Source organism: Phalangium opilio, unplaced genomic scaffold, assembly GCF_054372755.1.
Source record: "Phalangium opilio isolate 3A_F unplaced genomic scaffold, DU_Popi_V2 ptg000009l_1, whole genome shotgun sequence".
Taxonomy (NCBI): Eukaryota; Metazoa; Arthropoda; class Arachnida; order Opiliones; family Phalangiidae; genus Phalangium; species Phalangium opilio.
In genome coordinates, this window is record NW_028324146.1 from 4,517,183 (window position 1) to 4,537,990 (window position 20,808).

General features: G+C 37.4%; 2 protein-coding genes and 1 long non-coding RNA gene across 5 annotated transcripts; all 3 read left to right on the top strand.

Annotated features, from left to right (window-relative positions):
* Window positions 1-981: 981 nt before the first annotated feature.
* Window positions 982-4,994, top strand: LOC149713460 (uncharacterized). The gene is made up of 8 exons (XM_089843856.1): window positions 982-1,052; window positions 1,128-1,489; window positions 1,573-1,678; window positions 1,904-2,047; window positions 2,619-2,952; window positions 3,013-3,241; window positions 3,464-3,782; window positions 4,753-4,994. The coding sequence occupies exons 1-8, from the start codon at window positions 1,028-1,030 to the stop codon at window positions 4,857-4,859; spliced, it is 1,626 nt and encodes a 541-aa protein (XP_089699982.1). The 5' UTR covers window positions 982-1,027; the 3' UTR covers window positions 4,860-4,994.
* Window positions 4,995-11,438: 6,444 nt separating this feature from the next.
* On the top strand, window positions 11,439-14,565 carry SerRS-m (Seryl-tRNA synthetase, mitochondrial). Its single transcript, XM_089848149.1, has 3 exons — window positions 11,439-12,212; window positions 13,321-14,321; window positions 14,403-14,565. Exons 1-2 carry the CDS (start codon window positions 11,565-11,567, stop codon window positions 14,005-14,007), a joined length of 1,335 nt encoding a protein of 444 aa, XP_089704275.1. The 5' UTR covers window positions 11,439-11,564; the 3' UTR covers window positions 14,008-14,321; window positions 14,403-14,565.
* A 1,036-nt stretch (window positions 14,566-15,601) lies between these two features.
* On the top strand, window positions 15,602-20,808 carry LOC149713462 (uncharacterized). Of its 3 annotated transcripts, XR_016371161.1 has the most exons (4): window positions 15,602-15,726; window positions 15,810-15,996; window positions 18,925-19,656; window positions 19,721-20,808. It is a non-coding gene; the product is annotated as an uncharacterized LOC149713462 (long non-coding RNA). The 3 variants fall into 3 exon arrangements; XR_016371162.1 differs by having other exon boundaries at window positions 18,925-20,808; XR_016371163.1 differs by having other exon boundaries at window positions 15,603-15,996.

The following is a 20,808-nucleotide window of genomic DNA, read 5'->3' on the forward strand; positions in this document are numbered from 1 at the left end:
GATGGTCTTCTGTACAAGACATATCGTTATTGGTTGAAAAATGTCGTCTGATTTACTTATATTTTCTATGCTTTTAATAATGTTTTAATAGTTCATTAATTTTAACTTTTGTAATTGTTTGTCAGCAATTGCAAATACGGTCGTAGGAAGCTCTCCTCTTGACTTGAAGAGCTGATATTTTGATTTTGCCAACTTGTTAATGGACTGAATCAAACTATATATTTCGTCACTTAATTTGGGAGAGGGGTGATTGTGTGCCAATCGGCAGTAGACATCAGCGAGCTTCTATTTTAAGATAAGATCTATTTCTAGAATACAATAATGACCTTTAGATATATTTTTTGAGTAATTTTTATAATAGTATTAGGTCATTCCCATCTAGAGTATCTATAGACCGAGTAGGGTCAATAGAACAAAAATTACGGCAAGGTCCTATTTTTGGAAAAAGGAATGGGGAACGCAAAATGTTTCCGCTTATTGGCTATAGGTAGCGTAATTAGACTTAGTGTCTCCAAATCAGTTTCCAACTTGGTTCTATGAACTAAAATTAACCACGCAGACATAAACCAATAGTTTTAAAAGACTTTCGCGCGAATTTTAAGATATGTGATTTGCTCGGCTTGCTCTCTTGACAGACGTTTCAAACTTTGTAATTGCAGTCCAGCTCGTTTGATGTGTGTCTAATAGTTCTTTCGTGATTTGTGCCTATCAAAAACCCTAAAGATATAAAGAATAAAATGCTTTGCCATTCTTTTTCCCTAACAATAGGACCATGACGTCATTTTTGGCCTGTTGGCGCTACTCGGTCTATAGATACTCTACTCCCTTCAACTTCATGATAGACAAAAAACAAATAAATTTTTGTATCAACGTTCACAGTGTGAAAATTTAGAATTTCATTTTAGTCGCAACGTTTTACGCTGAGTAGAATACTGGAGAATTGTGTCTCATTTTCATGCCTGATTTTAATTCTACATGTTAATTTTATCATAAAGTTTAAGCTATTTGTCGTTACTTGCTTTTCAGTATGGCAACTATCATTCACTCTCCCAGTAAGTACAAAGACTCTTTCTACATTGCAATCAGTGGTTCGTTAACCAGCTGTTTCACGTCTTTCTTGACCATAGAGTATCTACGGAAAGGGAGAAGAACCTCCACGTCGCAATTGCAACAGTCCTTGCCGGTCAGAAGGGGTTTTCTGAGTTGGAACGATTTACAAGGACGCGATCGTCGGTTTTCCGTCAAGGAGAATTGGGTTTCTTCAACGCCTCACCAGAATTGGGGAGGAAATTCCGGATGGTTGGGTGGCAACCAACGCCGTGGTTCAACAGGTGGACCAACACCTGGAAGGCACATCCCTCGAAGGAAGTCTTTGGACATCGATCAAGCCGGTTACAAACTGAAGTACCACTCCAAAAAGAATGTTTCGGATAGCGATGAGGGTTCCGATGATGATGACGTATTTACCAACGCCGATGACGGAAACAAGGTAAGACAAAGCCAAATTTCCACTTAATTTTATATGCACGTAGCTGGTCAAATTTGGCTAGTTGAAATGTTGTTACTTACCAGGAGTATCGTTCTAAGGAATTTGGTGAGACAGCGAAAGCTAAACGTCGATTGGCTTGCTTGAGCGAAGGCGCTTCCGAACGCCCAATTTTTTCATATAATGAAAGAAGTAAGAGCGGATATTACATTATACAGGGTGAAGAAATTTGCTGGTGACCAGTCTCGGTACTTCCCTTAACGCGTTGATGTTATCCTAAGAAAACAACGCGTTATAGATTTACAGGCGCTTCTAGGGTCATTGTTTGAGGAGTCGCGAGGAGCCACGTATCTAGCCTAGTTGCCAGCAAATGTTCCCATGAATATGTTTATATATTTTGGAACTTTAATTTGATAGAGAAAACTATCACAGATCAACAACGTTTCAGTGGTAACGAAAAGGATATCATGATACCGGAAATGACATATAGACGATTCCACAGAGTTTTCCCTAAAAATGCTGAGCGCATCTTAGACCTACCGAAATTTGAGGACAATTTCTGTAAGAATTCTTTTACTTTTAAGCCTTTGGTGGGTTTCGTTTTGGGCAAAAACGAATTAATGTGATAAGGAAATCGGGGCTCTAGCTTTAGCCTCTGGTATCATTATCGCATAATTCATTGAGAGGGAGGGACTCTATACTGGGCTATGAGTCGGACTTAAGTAAATACTAACCGTTCTCCATTCCTGCTTCTAAAATTACAACTATCCCTGTTGAAACTCAGTGACTGTAATTTAGTTTAGGTAACTGATATGTCTTTGAATTGAAGTTGTTTTTTTCTTGCCGAGTACTGAAATATTTACCTTGCCTTCAACAATATCCATCTTTAAAGCCCATATTTTAAGAGGGTAAGGCAGATACGTGGCAAGAACGCGTTTTGAAATTATAAGCCACTTAATTCAAAACCTGCAAAGTAGTCGAGGACAGAACGTTCTTACATTAATCCATTTTCGGTTTAGGAGTTATATATAGCAGCTCTGTAGATCATATGATCAATGGACCCAAAGACCACGTCACTTAATTTATTTCAGACTTCTCAAATATATATAAATGTATATCTTTCTCGTTTTAGTTACCCACACGATTGATTGGTGGACGGATCAGTACATTGTCACCGCTTTAGACAAAAACCTCTTCATTTGTTTTGCTAATGGTCAAGGTGCTATTTCCGTGAATACATTGGAAGCCGGCGAACGCTACGCCGCCGTCGCTGTCAATGAAACTAAAAGGCAATTGGTTTGCGGAACGACGCACGGTCAGCTAGAATTATGGGATTTGAATACCAAGAAAATTTTAAACCGCTTGTCCCACCCTCATAAGGATACTACCAACTGCGTTTGGCCTTTATCCGAATGCCGACTCGGATGTTTTGACTGGCGGCCAGATGAATGGAACATTTTAGTCAGGTAAATTTTGTCACATCATGGTAGGCATCGTAAAGTAACTCGAGTTATTTATTCATGCAGCGGTTGCCGCAACGGACAGATCGACACGTGGGACACACGAATACTTTCTAAAGGTCCCGTGAATTCGCATTCGTGGGCTCATACCCAAGGGACCATTTGCAGCGTGAAACACAACTTCATGGGCAAATACTTTGCTTCGGGAGATAGTGGTAGTGTCTTGAAGGTTTGGGATGTGACGCAAACGAGCAAACCAGTCTTTGACAAGCGGGCCCATAATTCTTCCGTTAGAGTAAGTAGTATCAGGAGTTTCTTACATAGGAAGTTACTTTTTACTGTGACCGGCGTTGGCAATGGAAGTTTTCCGAAAGCTCTCTCTTTTATTTTACCATTTTAATACAGTAATTTCAAACTTTTGCTACAAATAGTCTTATTGTGTTTTCAATTCGCCTCCTTTTTTGCTTTTCCCTGGGAAAATGTTCTATTCTTGTTTTCATTTGTTGCTTTTATATAGGCTATGTGTTGGCACCCAAATGAGCCGTATGTCTTGCTAACGGGTGGTGGAATTGATGATGGCTATTTGAAGTTATGGAACATCATGAGATATCAGGAACCCATTTTGAAACGGAACGTCAAAGCTCAAATGTGCTCTATTATATTCAGCCCATTGACCAACGAGATCTACAGTTCCCAATTCCACAGGGGAAATAGTTATATACAGAACCATAGAATCCTAGTTTGGAGTTACCCGGAGATGAAGAAAATTGGAAACCTCTTGGGACATGTAGGCAGAGTCTTGCATCTGGGTTTGAATCGCAGTCAAACCGTCTTGGGTATGTCCATAATTTTGACATTAATTTGATTAGTTTTGACGCTGGTTTCTGACAGAAAAGCTTTGCTTTAAGCCTACGTTGTTAGTGTAACGTGTGTGAGCGCTGCTGGTAACATTATTCAAAGTCCGTACGAGCTATTTTAGTAGCTAAAGGACATCACGATATGAAAATAGCTGTTTTTTCCATGAGATAGGCAACCTTTAAGCGCAATTAATTATAAAGTCAAAGATTATGAAAATTAGCTCCTCTTGCAGGAGTGCGATGAATAATGTTACTTTTTGAAAGTAGTACATTTTGGAAGGTAGTGAACAGAGTAAATATAAACAGAGTTGCACCAATAATTTAGCTAGACGTTCACGGTTTCGAATTTCTAATCAACTGTTTGTTGATAGATATTGAAAGCTATCCCCTATTGGTAAAGAGCATTACGCTAAAAGAATTAGAAAGAAAGAAAGAAAGAACTAGAATTTTAGCGGTCAGAAAGGCATTATACAGAATTGAAAATGTGTCGAGCTTTAGCAACCTACAGCATAAACTTGTGGCAAAACTAAAAATTAGAAAAATTTAAACATAATAATTTTATTAAGAATGCCAGGTATCACCCAGAAGTGATATCTAGTATATTAGGGAGAAAGTATAAGATGCATAAGTATTCGCGCGCCATAGTCCCAGTCCCCCTTTCAAATACAAGGGGGGACGTAAAAGGAGGCCGGGCTTTTTCGCCTCTCCTCAGTCGGAAAATACGTAAATCCGTCATTCGCGTCGCGCTGACGTGAGTTTTCAAAAACCAATCAGATCCTGGTTGTAATTTAGAGGCGGGGATTAACTCCGGACGTACGTTTGGACTGGAGATAAAGCTAGAAATGTGGCGAATTTATACTTTCTCCCTAATAAACTAGATCACATAGGCCAGCTCAAGAGAGAAGTTGACAAGTATTTATTGGTTTATAATAATTTACTCTAAAATTAGCATCAGCTGCCGGAGACCAAAGTTTGCGTATATGGAACATTGCTAAAACTAAACGGGAGTCGACTTCTCAACTCCGCTCTACCTTAGCCCTTGGCTCACTTCGGTGAAAAATTGTGTCTTATTCCATGCACCCCTCTCGTTTGAAGCTGTCGCATTTTACATAATGTTTTTAGACATTTATTTTCGATTGTTTATTTTAATTTAATCCATATCTGCTTTAAATAAATTTGGCTACAAAATTTGCAAGTGTTTCGTAAAACATCTTTAACCGCTAAGAAAAGAGCATAGAAACGTCGATGGGAGTTCTGAGGATACTATCTTATTTTTGAGTTGTGGTCGAGAACCTTTCGAATGGGTAGAAAAGCAGTAAACTCATCCGCCTACATAGGTTGGTTTATAGTGGAGGTATTCTTCCTAGGGTTCTAAATCGGTAAATTACCATGGTAATTTACACGGTAATTTACCAGGGTAACTGTAATTTACGATTTTCTCGGGTAAATTACGAAAACGGTAATTACCCTGGTAATTACCGTGGTAATTTACGCTGGTAAATTACCACGATGGTAATTTACCACCGAATTTTCATTTCTAACACTTGGAAAATGGTCTAAAAGCTCCATATTTTGCTCTACCCGTGCATACACACTTATTTCTTCCCATGATATATGAGTAAGTCATAAAAGGTTGAACGGCAAGCGTGGGAAAAATTTGATTAAGGAAATGAAATTTGATTTTCTCGTCTATTCTTGTTGTCGAGTTCGTTTGCTTTAGCTGGAAAGCTGTAGTTGTTAGAATTTTCTAGAGATGGGCCCATACCGATACCAATATCGGCACCGAAATTTGACTAAACCGATATATCGGCACCGAAATTTGACTAAACTGTTATCGGCCCTTCTCTAGAATTTTGTTTCAAAAACGTGAAATAGCAAAAATTCGCAAAATTGGTAAGAAGAAGAAAGTGGATGTTGCTGTTCAAAAGTATTTTGAGCTGCAAACATCAAAACTCGGTGTTTAAATATTGTAAAACACTATGCTATAAAAAGAATAGCTGTGTTCAAGTGATATTTTCATTATTTAGCTTAAAAACGATCAATATAATTTAATTTTTTAATTTTCGTAAATTACCATGAACGGTAATTTACGCGGTAAATTACGGCGTAATTTACCATTTTCCAAAATTACGGTAATTTTCGAACCCTAATTCTTCCGAGTTTTGTAAAGGACAGGTCGGGGGCTCGTGTGATAGTCAACAACTTCATTTGGAAACAGAGGCGGGACTTAATTTTATTTTATCTTACTCTATGTTATCCACCATCTATCTCTTTTACCTTTTCGTTATGCCTTGGTTTGGTTTTTGGAACTCACGAAATATAAGTATAGTACACTTAAAATGAGCATTTCAAGTTAATGTTACGAGTACTTATTCGGTCTCATTGCGTCAACGCAGTGGGGTGGCGTAGCGGTTAGCGCTTTCGCCTCGCAGCAAGAGGATCCCGGGTTCGATCCCGAACTGTGGCACCGGGTGAAAATCTGGGAACAAATCCTTCTGCGTAGAGTTTGCAAGTTCTCTCCCCGCTTGTTAAAAGGAGTTTTCCTCCGCGGTCTTACCCGGTTTCTCCTTTCCATCAAAACTTGCAGAGGTTAACGGTAATAGTTAGTATAGGGCGCTGTAGGTTAGCTGTGGCATAGGGGCTAGCCACCACCCCTCTATGCACTGTAAAGGGACCCACCTGTAAACAAGCCACAGGCTTAGTGTGGATATCCCTTCATAGACAAAAGCTTATATTATTATTATTATTATTATTATAATGGCTATGGTGATAATGCCATCTTTTACCTCTGACGATTACGTCATGGAGAGGTATTACACTGGACGCGTCTGTGTGCGTGCCTGTGCGTCTGACACTGCGTTCGCAGTGGGCAAATCGTAGCAAACGTGTTCGCAATTTCCGGACCGTGCTTGCAGTTCACAGTATGTAAAGATAATTTTGATAAACCACTATCCCTTTAATAAATGTTATTATCCCTTTAAGAAATTCCCTAGAAGGCGAGGTGCGCGCTGGTCGCACACCTGCATTCAAGGGGTATTTTTCTATTTTCCAAATGGAACGTCACTGGCCATGATGCCCATCCCGATTCTTTACAATTCGCAAGCGTAGCTAATCTCTTCGGGTTAGTGAGACCCCATCCGCGCGCATTCCTATTTTATTTTTATTATTCAAAAAACCGAAAACTTGGAGTTTGTCAACCCCTTTTGCCAATAGTATTTCATTAACCTGTCATGCTATATATATATTGTAAATATGTTATTTGTTAAGAGTGTATTTTAAACCACAATGAAAGGGTGTGTGTTCCCTGACCCAAAAGGTCACGGGGTAAACACCGCGCGCGAAAGCAAATTTGACCACGAGGGTTTAGATGAGAGAGAGACTCTAAAATGTCGAACGATGATTGGTCCCGAAGACCTTAGAAAGTTGAAAGGTGATTGGATTAAAAATCACTCTTTCAAGACACCCGAAATGCATAAAAGGGCAAACTCGGACAATAGAAGTAGTATTCTATAGACCTCCACGACTCGAGATAGACCTGAACGTTTTTGGTGAAGTGCTACGCGGAATGATGTGCGGTATAAGTAAAAGACTTAGCGCGTAAACTTAAAAACTTTAAAGTTGGACTTCTATGCCTATGGAAGAAATTAAACCGCGCTAAATTCATCTTGGAAGGGCTCTTGCCCTACGACACCCGTTCGTTACGCCGGCTGTCCATCGTAACTTAACCGAGGACGCCTGAAACTAATCCATGCCGTCGATGCGCCATCCGCCGTTCCTGGGAACACCAGTCCCGAGTCAACTCTACGCTGCTCGAGATCAACAAAGCGATAAGTACCCAAACGTTCGATTCGCCTCTAGGCACCTAAACTTAACTTCTTTGAGAGTTATGAACTTATGATAAACACGTACGTGGTCAGAACTCTTAGTAAACGAACTTTGAAACCCTTATGTGGTTATCCAATACTTTTTAGTTCAACTTTAAAACCCTTATGTGGTTAATGTTAATTTGATATCTATATAAAACCCTTATGTGGTTAATGTTAGTTTAATACCTTTGTAAAACCCTTATGTGGTTTACCCTAATGTTAAGATTATGTTAGTGTTTAATTCCAATTATTTAGTTTATTATTATTATTTTGCATGAAGTGTGCATGACCATTTTGCATGTTAGAGTTAAGTAAAACGTATTATTTTTATTCTAAGTATTCTAAGTATTATTATTAAATGATTTGTTGGCAAACTCCTAATTTGGTTCCCATCTCTTCATTTTTATCAAAAACCCCTAGACAACCGATTGACCATAAGTTAATTTACTCACTAACCCCAATAGTGAAAGTTACGTGAGCTTACCCGGGCTTAGGATTTTATGTTATGTTTATAGCGAAAGTTTAGTTCCCCATCATGAAATTTAAGTTTATCATAATAATTTCGTTATAAGTAATGACGAAAATTGTACTTTATTACGTTATATCTGTCTCATTTAAACGTCACTCATTAACAAGCCAATATACCTTGATCATCTATCAGCCTATTTTTTTACCCACAGACACACCAATCTCTCCTTACTGGCTTCTACCCCCATAGACACAATCTGTACATCTTGGCTTCTAAAATCACCATCTTCTAGTCTTCGTCTATCACGCATAGACATAAATCTGTACTTATTGCTAACGTCGGAGTACCCAGCTTGACTGGAGGCGAAAAAACGATGTGACATGCACCGCAGCATTAGTTACCCACTATGCTTTAGTTTACTTGGGCCTAAGATTGCAGTTCAATCTATCGCATTTCTCAGTTTTTTAGCCACATTGTATGTTTGAACATTGAAAAACCTCGCTATTTTGCCCACTAGACATCCCCTGATGATTAGGCCTATGCTAACGCTAAGTATGCTGGGTGTTTTAAACTGCCAACCACAGTGATAGTCCTCTGGACACCGAGAGGTGATATTTTGGTATGTTCAACTTGTTTTAAGTTATATTACTACAGATAGCAATTTCATTTTTAATTTAAGTTATAATTGTCTTACACTATTCGTATTAGAAAAGTATAATATACTTTCTAGCGATGTTTTACAATAATGACTTTGGTGTTAAAGGTATATTAAAGTAAGGATTGCGTGTTTAAGTTAGGCATATGTTACAGGGGCTACTCACTCACGTTTTCCGTTTGTGTCGTAATAATATAATTATAACAGAAGTAAGTTAGGATTACGGGTAATATTTTTAGCATAGTTAAAGGTAGCGAGTTTTTATGTACGCCTGTTAAATACGGTACGATTTGGCTATTATTATGAACCCAGCCCTTAAGCCATCTTGTTTCTTGTAGTATGAGACCAAGAAGTTATATCAGTATCTCAGAGAGAAGGTATAAGATGCCTTTGTATTCATCCCCTTTCAAAATACAATGGGGGACGTAAAAGGAGGCGCTGGGCTATTTCGCCTCTCCTCAGTCGGAAAATATGACTGTAATTTTCGTCACTCGCGTCGTCGCGCTGACGTGAGTTTTCAAGAACCAATGAGATGCTGGTGGTAATTTAGAGATGGGGATTGACTCCGGACCTACGTTTGGACTGGAGATAAAGCTGGAAATCTGGCGAATTTATACCTTCTCTCTGAGATACTAGATATAACTTCTTGATGAGACATAGAAGAGGGATAAGGCATAAGGGGCTTCGGCGGAATCTAGAAATCATTCGACTTGATGTGAAGTTGGTTGGGCGCATTTATCTCGATTAGGTACATTTCCTTGGAATTTCAGAAAGACGGTTTTAGTAAGTAACAAATTTAGCTTTCTGCTTATAAGAAGTCAATTGGATTCGAAAAGTGTTTTATATGAAGATGAAAGGTAACCATTAATTCTTGCAACAAAACTATATCTATGCCTGGTTTTAATACATGCTTGGTTTTATAAGGATTTTTTTCTTGTCTATTGTCATGAACGATATTGTGGATTAAATACTGAATTTAAAATTTTGACATTGGAAATTAATTTGTATTTAAAAAAACTATCGACTCTAAAAGCTTGAATCCTTTTTGATAGAATAAAATATTTTGTAACACACCTATCATTCAAATTTCAGGACATTTGAACCATTAAATCCAACGACATTGTTAGTGAAATTAAAATTTTGACATTAGAAATAAATTTTTATTGTAAAAAATCAATTCAATCTAGAAGCTTGAATCCTTTTTAGTACAATAGAATATATTGAAACACACATCTTATTAAGATTTCAGGACATTTGGACCAGTAGATCCGAAGATATATTCAATCTTAGCACTGAAGCCATCATTGTAACTTTTAAAAATAATTTTTATAAAAAAACTATACATTCTAAAACCTTGAATCCATTTTAGAATAATAAAACACGTCAAAAGACACGTCTCATTAAATATTCAGGTCATTTGAATTAATAGGACAAAGGATATGACCAGAAGTCCATTAAATTAGCCTAGGAAGTAACCAAAAGCGGGGTTTGGGACTCCCATCTCTTGTGTAGCAATACTGAAGAAGGGCGACACAATCGCCACCTCGCGGTAATTTTTCTCAGATCTCCGGTTTAGGTGCGACTCGTACGCCAAAATTTGCCCTATAGAGTAATATCGGTTACGGGGAGGGTGACATTAAACTCCGCCCATTCGCCATTTTGGCGGCAGAATTTAACATGAGCTCTATAGCCACCAGAAGGTGACTCCATCTGTTGGCTTGTTAATTTCATTGGCTGAAAAACCATTGACGTCTCACCCCCCCCCCTCAGCAAATATTACTCTATTGTCTTGAGAGAGAAAAAACTATTGGCCGAAAACGCCCCCTTTCACTGTAAAACCGAGCCCTCCTTAGCATAGAATCAGGTGAAGGGATGGGGGTGTGAATTTTGGAACAGTCAAGGTCATTCAGTTTTTTATGACTCTTCATAAACCTATTGAAAAAAAATATTTAAAGGGATGGTGAAGTAGAAAATCAAGTGATTTTATGTCGATTCTCCTACTAATTACAAGACCAGTCTGCATAATCAAACATCCCGAAATACTTCCGAATGATTTTGAAATTCAAATTAGGTTCAGATTTAAAGGATAATTTTAAATAAGGACATCCGACCAATCGCGTAACCCCCTGCCTTTTTATAATTAGTAGAAGAATCGATATAAAAACCACTTGATTTTCTACTTAACTCTCCCTTTAACAACCGTGGCCGTTCCTTTTTAATTTTTTATAAAGCAAACAATCTACCCTTTAGAGATCCAGCGTTCATGGGCTGAAGAAGTCACGCCCCGCGCTCACGTCAAGAAAGACTTCCTAGAGAGGAGTTCCAGATTTCTAACTGTGTTAGGAAAGGGGGAAAAATTTAACCCCCTATCCATGGAGTTAGAAGGAGTTTTTATCCCAGCAGAGACTATACCAGCCATTGTAATTGTTTACTTCCTAGGCTAATTTAATGGACTTCTGATATGACCAAAAAACCTACCTCCTCTCTTAGAACTTTATGTTAATTTTGGGTTCCTCTGAATTTTCTTCGAAAGTCGCGCTTATACGTGTAAATCTAATTCATTGAACAGTCAACTTGCATCGTGCTGCGCGTGATCGACTGGGCTATGGGGACACTGATAAAAATACCTCCAAGTTCGGCTGCTCTATTGTCTACATTCTGACCACGCTACTCGCTCGACAGTCAGAGCCGGTATCGCGACGGTTTATAATTCATTATATTTAAAAGTTAATATTTCTATTTTGTATTCGAATCTTGTTAAAACGTGTATTATGACCTACCAGTTAGTCCGAAAGGTTTTTCTTTATCGTAATCCAGTGAAGTTACGGTATTTCAGTGTAATGTCTCAATGCTTTGAGAAAGATCTAGGACAATTGAAATTTGAATTTGATGCAGATTATTATTTAAATCCAAGCAATTATGAGCAAATAAAAGCTAATATTAAACGTCGGAAAGGTATCGGAAATATTTCTAAGGTGACAGAACTCCACAAGTCGCTGAATATTGCTAGAACATTAACCCCAGTTCCTGTGGGCGAAGTCACTCGTCTTAGCCAACTTTTGGAAGATGAACTTCAAAAACTTCCAAATAAAACTCATCCTGAGTCTCATAAAATTGATACGGAAGATCCTAAAGTTATTGAAATTATTGGTGAACCACGGAAGTTTAATTTTAAACCAAAAGGCATAACCTCCTTAAGTGCAAAGTGTGATCTTGCCAGAACTGAGAACTTGACGTTAACAAATGGTCCAAGGAGTTACGTTTTTAAAAACGATCTAGCGGAATTAGAGCAAGCTATTATATTCTACACCGTGGATAAATTAGTAGAAAATGGCTTCACTGCTATTTCTGTACCAGATTACGTTGATGCAAAAGTCATTGAAAGCTGTGGAATGGATACGAAAGGAAAAAGAACACAGGTAGAGCAGGGTTCATACAAACCTGGGAAATAAATAGTTGACAAAAACGTCAGGGAAATTTCGAATTTTTAGTAAAATTCAGGGAAATCAGGGAAATTTGCGTCAAACAGGGGCCAAGTAATTAAGCAAAATGTCCATAGGATTAACATTACACTAAACTTTGGAGGCTCATAACTCTGGTTCTACTAGAGATAAGGAGATGTCCTTTGATTATGTAATAGTCCTATTTGCCCCCCCCCCCCTCCTTCGTTAACATTGCTCCATAAGATACTCCATATACGAGAAAAACCTGGAAATCTCAGGGAAATTTGTTTGGGAGTGACTATTGCCACGCACAGTGTGTGGGAATAGCCTCTGCCAATCAGCTATTCCCACACAATGTGTGTCAGTAGCCAATCAACTATTCCCACACAGCCACTAGTACCCCTTGGACAAGTTAATTAAATTTTTACATTAAGATAGATGGTCACATTTTGTGAGTGTCAATAGTGATGGGCCTATCAGTACGGTGACCCCGCTGTCAAGGTTAATTGTACCAGGGACGGAAATAAGCAAACAATTTTATTGCACATTTCCGAATCGGCCTTGAAAATAGTGACCCCAGACATCGGAAATAATTATACAGGATTGTAGAACCTGTGAACTTTTATCTAAATGGAAAAATTTGATTAACTTGTCATAGGTTCAAATGTGCGTGTCAATAGTCCCCGCACTTGTATTTTGTGTGCCTATAGTATAGCACTGTTAGGATTGACACACTCCCTTTACTCATTTTGTGTGTGTGTGTGTGTGTGTGGCAATAGCACAGTGACTATTGCTACACATACTCCCTTACACATTTTGTGTGTGTGTTGCAATAGCCTCACCCAATTTGTGTTCCAAAAGTTGTATGAACCCTGAAAGGTTTTCATTTGACTGATTTGTTGTTGTGGCATTAGCACAAGTGGAATTGTAAGACAACCGTCACTTTTGTTCAAGCTTTAATGACAGGACATACATGATATTGTTTTTATTTGATCTTTAACTATTATAATAATAACAAGGACACTTCTGTTTCAAAACTTTAAAGATTGTGTGTAAATCAGTTCAAGTCTGGTTTTAAAAATAGGTGTTTTCTCTCGATTGTCCGTGGTACAGCGATGATACCTTGTGTTTATCTGGAACAGCAGAAATGGCCTTAGGACAGTTCTTCTCCAACAAAGTCTTTAAAGTATCAGAACTACCCAAGAAAACGTTTGCAGTTAGTCGATGTTATCGAGCGGAGGTTTCAAATGTGCAAGAGGAAAAAGGTTTATATCGTGTTCACGAATTTACCAAAGTGGAAATGTTTGGTGTAACTTCCAATGAAACTGGTTACGAGAGCGAAAACCTTTTAAACTCATTTTGCAATCAGCAAAAAACTATCTTTCAAGAAATGGGCTTACATTTTAAAGTTTTAGACATGCCACCGCATGAATTAGGAGCGTCAGCTTATCGCAAGTTTGATATTGAAACTTGGTTTCCACCAAAGAGATTTTACGGAGAAATATCTAGCGCTTCTAATTGTACGGATTATCAAAGTAGACGGTTGAATATAAAATATCAGGCGGATAATTCGGTTTTAAAACACGTTCATACTGTAAACGCAACGGCTTGCGCGATTCCAAGAATAATCATGGCAATTGTAGAAAATTTTCAACGTAAGGATGGAACAATTCAGTTGCCCAAATGTTTGATTCCGTATATGAATGGCAGAGAAATTATAGGGGATAATGCCAAGCAGAATGCGCAAATGGTTTTTCAAAAGTTGAAATAGAAAACTTTTTTTTTTGATTTTTATATTCCTTTGTATTGTAATAGTTAGGTAATAGTTGGGATTTTTATATTCCTTTGTAATAGTTAGTATATTTATTTAAAGCTAATAGTGGCACCACTACTGGAATTGAACAAAAATTAGAATCAGGGGAAATAGAAACTTTTTGCAGGACGTGAAATTATGCAATGAGATATTACAAGCGAGCAACAAAACAAACTATTAGACGAGAGGAGAATGATATGTTGCTTTTATTAACCGACAATGATACCAGAATAGAGAAGTATAAGAAGCAAATAAAAGATCTAGGTGGAGAGGTAAACAACTAAAAATAATCTATGTTTTGAAAGAATTAACGTCTTTGTGGTATAATTTTTTCTTTATTTTCTCGTTATTAGGTTGACGATGATGAGTATGAAGATGATCATGATAGTTCAGCGGAAAACAGTTTCGTTGAAGAGTAGCTTATTGTTTAAATGGAAAGGAAACTTAAATATGTTTACAAACGATATGGAATTTTTACTTGATATTAAAATTTATATGCTGAACTCTTAAAAAAAATTCCCTTTGGTTTTTTAATTATATTCTTCAGAGGTTTTTATTTTCTGGGGTTAATTCCCCTAGCTCTACATTATTTCAGCGTTTTGCAGGATTCCCACCAAGTTCCCAAATCTACACTAAAATCAGTATATGGTCCTTAAATCCTTCTAGTCTGAAAATTATGTATATAGGTTCCTGTATATGTAGACACTATCAAAAGTTCATAGTTTAAAACCAATAGGAACTTCATTTATGGAGCTTTAATCTAACCACGGCCATCTTTTTTATCTTTATGGAAAGTACCTCAGTTCCAGAAATAGGCACAGGACACTGGACACTGTCCAATAAAATTTTAATATGTCCCATAATTTTTCTCAAAACTAAGGGTGTCAATGGACATTTTGACCAATAAAAGTTTGGATGGCTTGACTATGAAGATGCGACATTGTTTCTGTACAATCCGGTAGGGTATATCTCGTCTCCCTCACAGTGAAAGTGAAATCTTTTAAAATATATACTAATTACATAGATCTTTAAAATGAACCTAATTTCGTTAAAGAGACACAATTCCTTCATATTATAGAACTCAGAAGGAATGTACAGGGCCGGAAATAATAATCTTTCCTCATTACAATTTTTAATTTACTAATTATCGAATTCTGAACAGGAATAATTAAGCCAAAAACAAACAAAGACTTTGGAATATCATCACTTTTAATTTCAGAACTTTTATTTGATCTAGATCAACTGGACTTAATTTTCCACGCAAAACTGGGTCCCCTGTAAAAATTAATTAACTTTCATATGAATTAGTTTAATTATTATGATTTCAGGTTTCGACCTATTAGACAAACATGGTTATAGGGTGGTTTTTCCAGCTGTAGGAATCCACTTTTAAAAGGGGGAGAAAAGTGTCTTGAACTGTTTAGAAGACATTAGTTAATTATATTTTAAGAATATTATTAAAATATAATTAACTAAATTATTAATTATATTAGAAAATAGAAACAATAAAATTCAAAAGCACGCTCCCGCCATATTTTGAAGTCTGCCTAACTTTTGTCTTCTGCAGCGCCATCTAGCGGTCTATGTTTGCAACCAATAAGCCTAATCATTCTGGGTTATTTTTGGGGCGTTTTCCGAGACAACTGGCCGCTGCGAATTTCTGTGCGATCTTTGCTGGTAAATATTTTGATTTTATTTATATTTTAAGGGTTAATTTGGATTAAATATCAATGTTTTATCGCAACCGATCGGAAATTAAGCGTCGCAAGTGGAAAATTTATGCTTAACCGTGCTAAATACCTTTGTTAATTACGACCAAGGCTTAGTATCCTATGTCTTTTGGAGCCGCGTTGGCTGTTGGCACACTACGACCAAGGCTTAGTATCCTGGTCTTTTTGGGAGTTGGCCTGAAGCCTATTTCAGTGGTGGCTAAAGAGATCTTTCCAGGTAAATATTTTATTTATATATTAAGGGTTAATTTAGATTAAATACCAAAGTTTCATCGCAACCGAATGGAAATTAAGCGTTACCCCATTCCGCTATCGATTTTAAGTATCTAGACAATATCCAGGGTTGTCTCTCCCGAATCCCAACTAGACTCCGACACCCACCAAGGGAAGTTTCTATTCTTGGCTGGTCTTCCCTAACAACGCGTCGCAAATATTTTGACCTTTTAAGCTTGTTCAAAATCTTAAATTCCCCTAATCAAACTTATTTTTCTGATGGCCCCTCTATCGCTCCCACAAGGGGTCATGGAAAACATTGTTCCAACGATATGCCTGTAAAAACCAGCTTAAGCACTCCTTTTTTCGTAGATCGGTCCCCATTTGGAATTCTCTTCCCCCTGAGACTGTATCATTAAAATCTATTGCCCAATTTAAGTCAGCACTGAAACAGTACCTCAAACTATAATGCCCCGTATGTGCCTCGTAAACCCAAGCTCGACATTCCCCACAGGAGCAAAAAAAAGTAGAAAATTGATTGAAAATAGGTTTCTTAATTACGACCTTTGTAGAAAACAAAGCCTTGGTTTATTTTGGGGAGTGGCACACAGTATTCGTGATTCACATTTATGTCGTACTTATTCTAAATATTTGAAATTATTCTTATTAATTGCGCATTGCATTTATTCCTGGTTTTACTATTCAATCTTTTTAGTCGGTTTAAAGGTAATTCAAAGTGATTATTTTATTGATATTTCAAGGTTGACCCTAAAATGTATTAATATTTAATTTTCTAGTTACGTTAAATGATTTATTTGAAAGTATTCAAAATACTCAGGGCCGGATTAAAGGGGGGGCTGAGGGGGCACTGGCCCCCGGGCGCAAGGCTTGTTGGGGGCGCGTTGAGTTCCCTATCCAACCACACAAAAACTTGGGGATCGAGTAAACAGGGGCCAATTAATTGTGGAAAGTGTTCACTAACATACCCGCTCACTAGGTCCCAATTTTCCTGCAAGGTCCTTAATCTACCCTAAAATTGGTGTTCGGTCCTTTAATCACCCTATTTTCATAAACCTCAGAGAAAGTATTTATTTAGTAGTCAGGCAAGGAGAGATAACAAAAATAACTGTTGACGTTACTTTGATTCCTATTTATTCTTTGGATTTTTGTTACTTGACAGTTTTATCCCTGGTTGTAGTCCAAGCAATTAACTTCTTCTGGAATTTCATTTAGTTTTACCAGTGGTCCCTTTTTAGTTCCTACTTTTAAAATTTAGGTCCTTATTTTACCCTATTTTTATCGTGAAAAGTACCTTTTTCCCCTATTTATTTTTGAGATTTTGGTGGAAGCCCTGCCTCTCCATAGGAATAGCATTACACCCAACTTTGGAGGCTCTTAACTCTGGTTCTACTAGAGATTGGTACTCTTGGGGATTGAGTAAAAAGGGGCCAATTAATTGAGGAAAGTGTTCACTAACATACCCCCTCCATAGGAATAGCATTTCACCCAACTTTGGAGGCTCTTAACTCTGGTTCTACTAGAGATTGGTACTCTTGGGGATTGAGTAAAAAGGGGCCAATTAATTGAGGAAAGTGTTCACTAACATACCCCCTCCATAGGAATAGCATTACACCCAACTTTGGAGACTCAACTCTGGTTCTACTAGAGATGTGAAGATGTCCTTTGAGTATGTTATAGTCGTATTTCCCTCACCCCATCCAACCATACTAAAATCTTGGGGATTGAGTGAAAAGGGGCCGAGTAATTGAGAAAAATGTTCATAAACAGACTCTCCTTAGGAATAGCATTACACGCAACTTTGGAGACTCATAACTCTGGTTCTACTAGAGGTGGGAAGATGCCCTTTGAGTATGTTATAGTCCTATTTGCCCCCCCCCATCCAACCATACTAAAAACTGGCAGATCGGTTAAAGGGACTGCAAAGAAGGCATGGGCGGATGGGTAAAAATTATTTGAAATACGTCAGAGTCACGTGACCGAGGAGAGGCGTGGTGCAAAGAAGCTTAATTCGTTTTATTTCGAAAATAAGCACTTGGGGAATCTGGCGCTGCAGTCTCGCGAAAAACAAGGACTAGGTTTCCAGTCCCACTCTTTGTGGAGTCTTGGGACCTTGGCGTCACGTGTTGCCTGTGACGTATTTCAAATAATTTTTACCCGCACGCCGATAGCTTCTTCACAGTCCCTTTAAACAGGGGTCAAGTAACTGAGAAAAATGTTCATAAACAGACCCTCCATAGGAATAGCATTACACCCAACTTTGGAGGTTCATAACTCTGGTTCTACTAGAGATGGGAAGATGCCCTTTGAGTATGTTAAAGTCCTATTCCCCCCATCCAACCATACTAAAAACTTGCGGATCGGTTAATCAGGGCCCAAGTAATTGAGGAAAGTATTTATAAACATACCGCCCTCTCCATAGGAATAGCATTACACCCAACTTTGGAGGTTCATAACTCTGGTTCTACTAGAGATGGGAAGATGCCCTTTGAGTATGTTAAAGTCCTATTCCCCCCCCCCATCCAACCATACTAAAAACTTGCGGATCGGTTAAACAGGGCCCAAGTAATTGAGGAAAGTGTTTATAAACATACCGCCCTCTCCATAGGAATAGCATTACACCCAACTTTGGAGGTTCATAACTCTGGTTCTACTAGAGATAGGGAGATGCCCTTTGAGTATGTTTTAGTCAGGGCCGGATTAAAGGGGGGCAAGGGGGTACTGGCCCACGGGCGCAACGCTTGTTGGGGGCACATTGAGTTAAACTATTCCCACCCTAGCAACATTTACTGTTCCCATTTTTTTTCGACTTAAGGGGGTGCTCATTATCCCTGCCCCTGGTTGCAAAATTGCTTAATCCGGCCCTGAAATAATTTTAATCTGTATTTGATTGTTTGAATTTTATTTTTTGTAGCTACCATCTGTTTCCAAAGGAGAAATTTATGTTGGATTCTAGAATCAATAACTATTTTTTGGAAAAAGGCACCCAATATTAATCAGGTTAATGAACACATTACAATCCCCTTCTTAATTGAGGTCTACACTTTGATTTTATCCATTGAAAGGGAATCTCATATTCTCATTACCAAAACTATTTAGACAGCCTGTGAGACATTTAGGCAATTATTAGGGTATTTAGTTTATTATTTATTATTCTATTTATTGTTAGAAGGGAAGCGCTTTGTGTCCTTTAAGTTTTAGGGATTTTTCTTTTCGCCAGGACATAAATAAAATCTTACTTATGGAATAGGTGAACACTGGTCCTAGCCCTCCCTTTTAAGAATAATGAACGCGTAATCAGGATTTCAAGGGTGAGATTCCCTTTGCGGTATTAAGGTATCTAGTTTATGGTTTTAATTATAAATATTTTTAGGGGAAAAGCGTTTGGCAACTCCTTGAGGGAGTCTTGTAGGATTTAAATAAATTTATGATTTATGTTTAAGGTAGAAGGTTGCTTATACGCTTTGTCCTTTAAAAGTAAACACTATTTTAAGCGGGGTTTAAGGCGAAGCTTAGCTTTTTACGGTATTCTTTCCCTATTACTGTTATGAGTGTGCCTTTTATGCCAAAAAATAGTCATTTGTCTTATGCCTGAACATTTTGCGTTACGTCTAGCGAAAATACTCGAGTGCATTTTCGTATTAAGGTAATTAATATCAAGTTATTCGTGTTCCTTTTTCCAAATAATAATTCGAATTTTTCTTGCGCAGGAATAAGTGGACGACAGCGAGTGGACTCTCATTGGAAATCCCATGCTAAGGACGAAGTTTCCTGGTTTGGGGGCTCCACAGCGGGCTTTAGTTTAAATTTAATAATTCCCGAGTAGAACAGGGACTTGTTAAACTTAAATTGGGCTCGCAAGGCTTACTTTGGGGGTGGTAGCTTAAGTTTAAAATTTAAGTTTCGATATTGGGGAAGGAACAAAAATAGTCGAAAAACACTTAGGGTAGTTTTTTGACCTTTTTTATGCTTATTTTATTGTTTTTTTAATAATTTTTTCATTTTTTAATAAATATTTCATTAAAAAATTTTTTTTAAATAGTTTTTAATGTATATTTTCACTTGTTATTAAGTAAAAAGCTTAAAAAAGGGGTAAAAAAATGCTCCTAAGTCCCGATTAAAAAAATTGAAGCCAAGTCTAGTATCGTAAAAATTCAAAGAAAAGAAAGAACGAGGTTTAAGGCAAAATTTATTCAATAAAAAATAAAAAACCAAAGTGTTTACAAAAATTTCGCACAAAAAAAAACTTTAAAGAGTTTTGTAAGTTAAAGTTTGAACGCAAAAAAATAATGAGTAGTTACAAATAAAATTTGCAAGCAAAAAAAAAGTTAAGTGGTTATTTTAAATCTAATCCCACAGATAGACCCTGTAAATAACTAGAATTAAATGGTACAAGGCTTAATTAGGTTTAGAGCAACGGTTCTCTTGTCTTAAATTGATCTCTGCGGGATTTGATTTTCGAATATCTGTCGCTTTAGCTCTAAATTAATTAATAATAGCCCTTAAACTAATTTTAGGAAAACCCTGAAATTTATTTATTTTAAAACTATTCCCACAGACAGAATCCGTTAAATAACTAGAATTTAAATGGTACAAGGCTTAGGGCAATGGCCCTCGTGTTCGGCGGGACTTGACTTCCGAAAATCTGTCGCGATATCTCTAAATTAATTACGTACCCCGTTTAATATCTTTAAATAATAGCCCCTTAACTAATTATTAAAGGATCTTGTCCAATATCTCGTTGTAAAATTTTATTTATGGTACTTGATTTTTAATAAATAAATAAAATTAACTAATA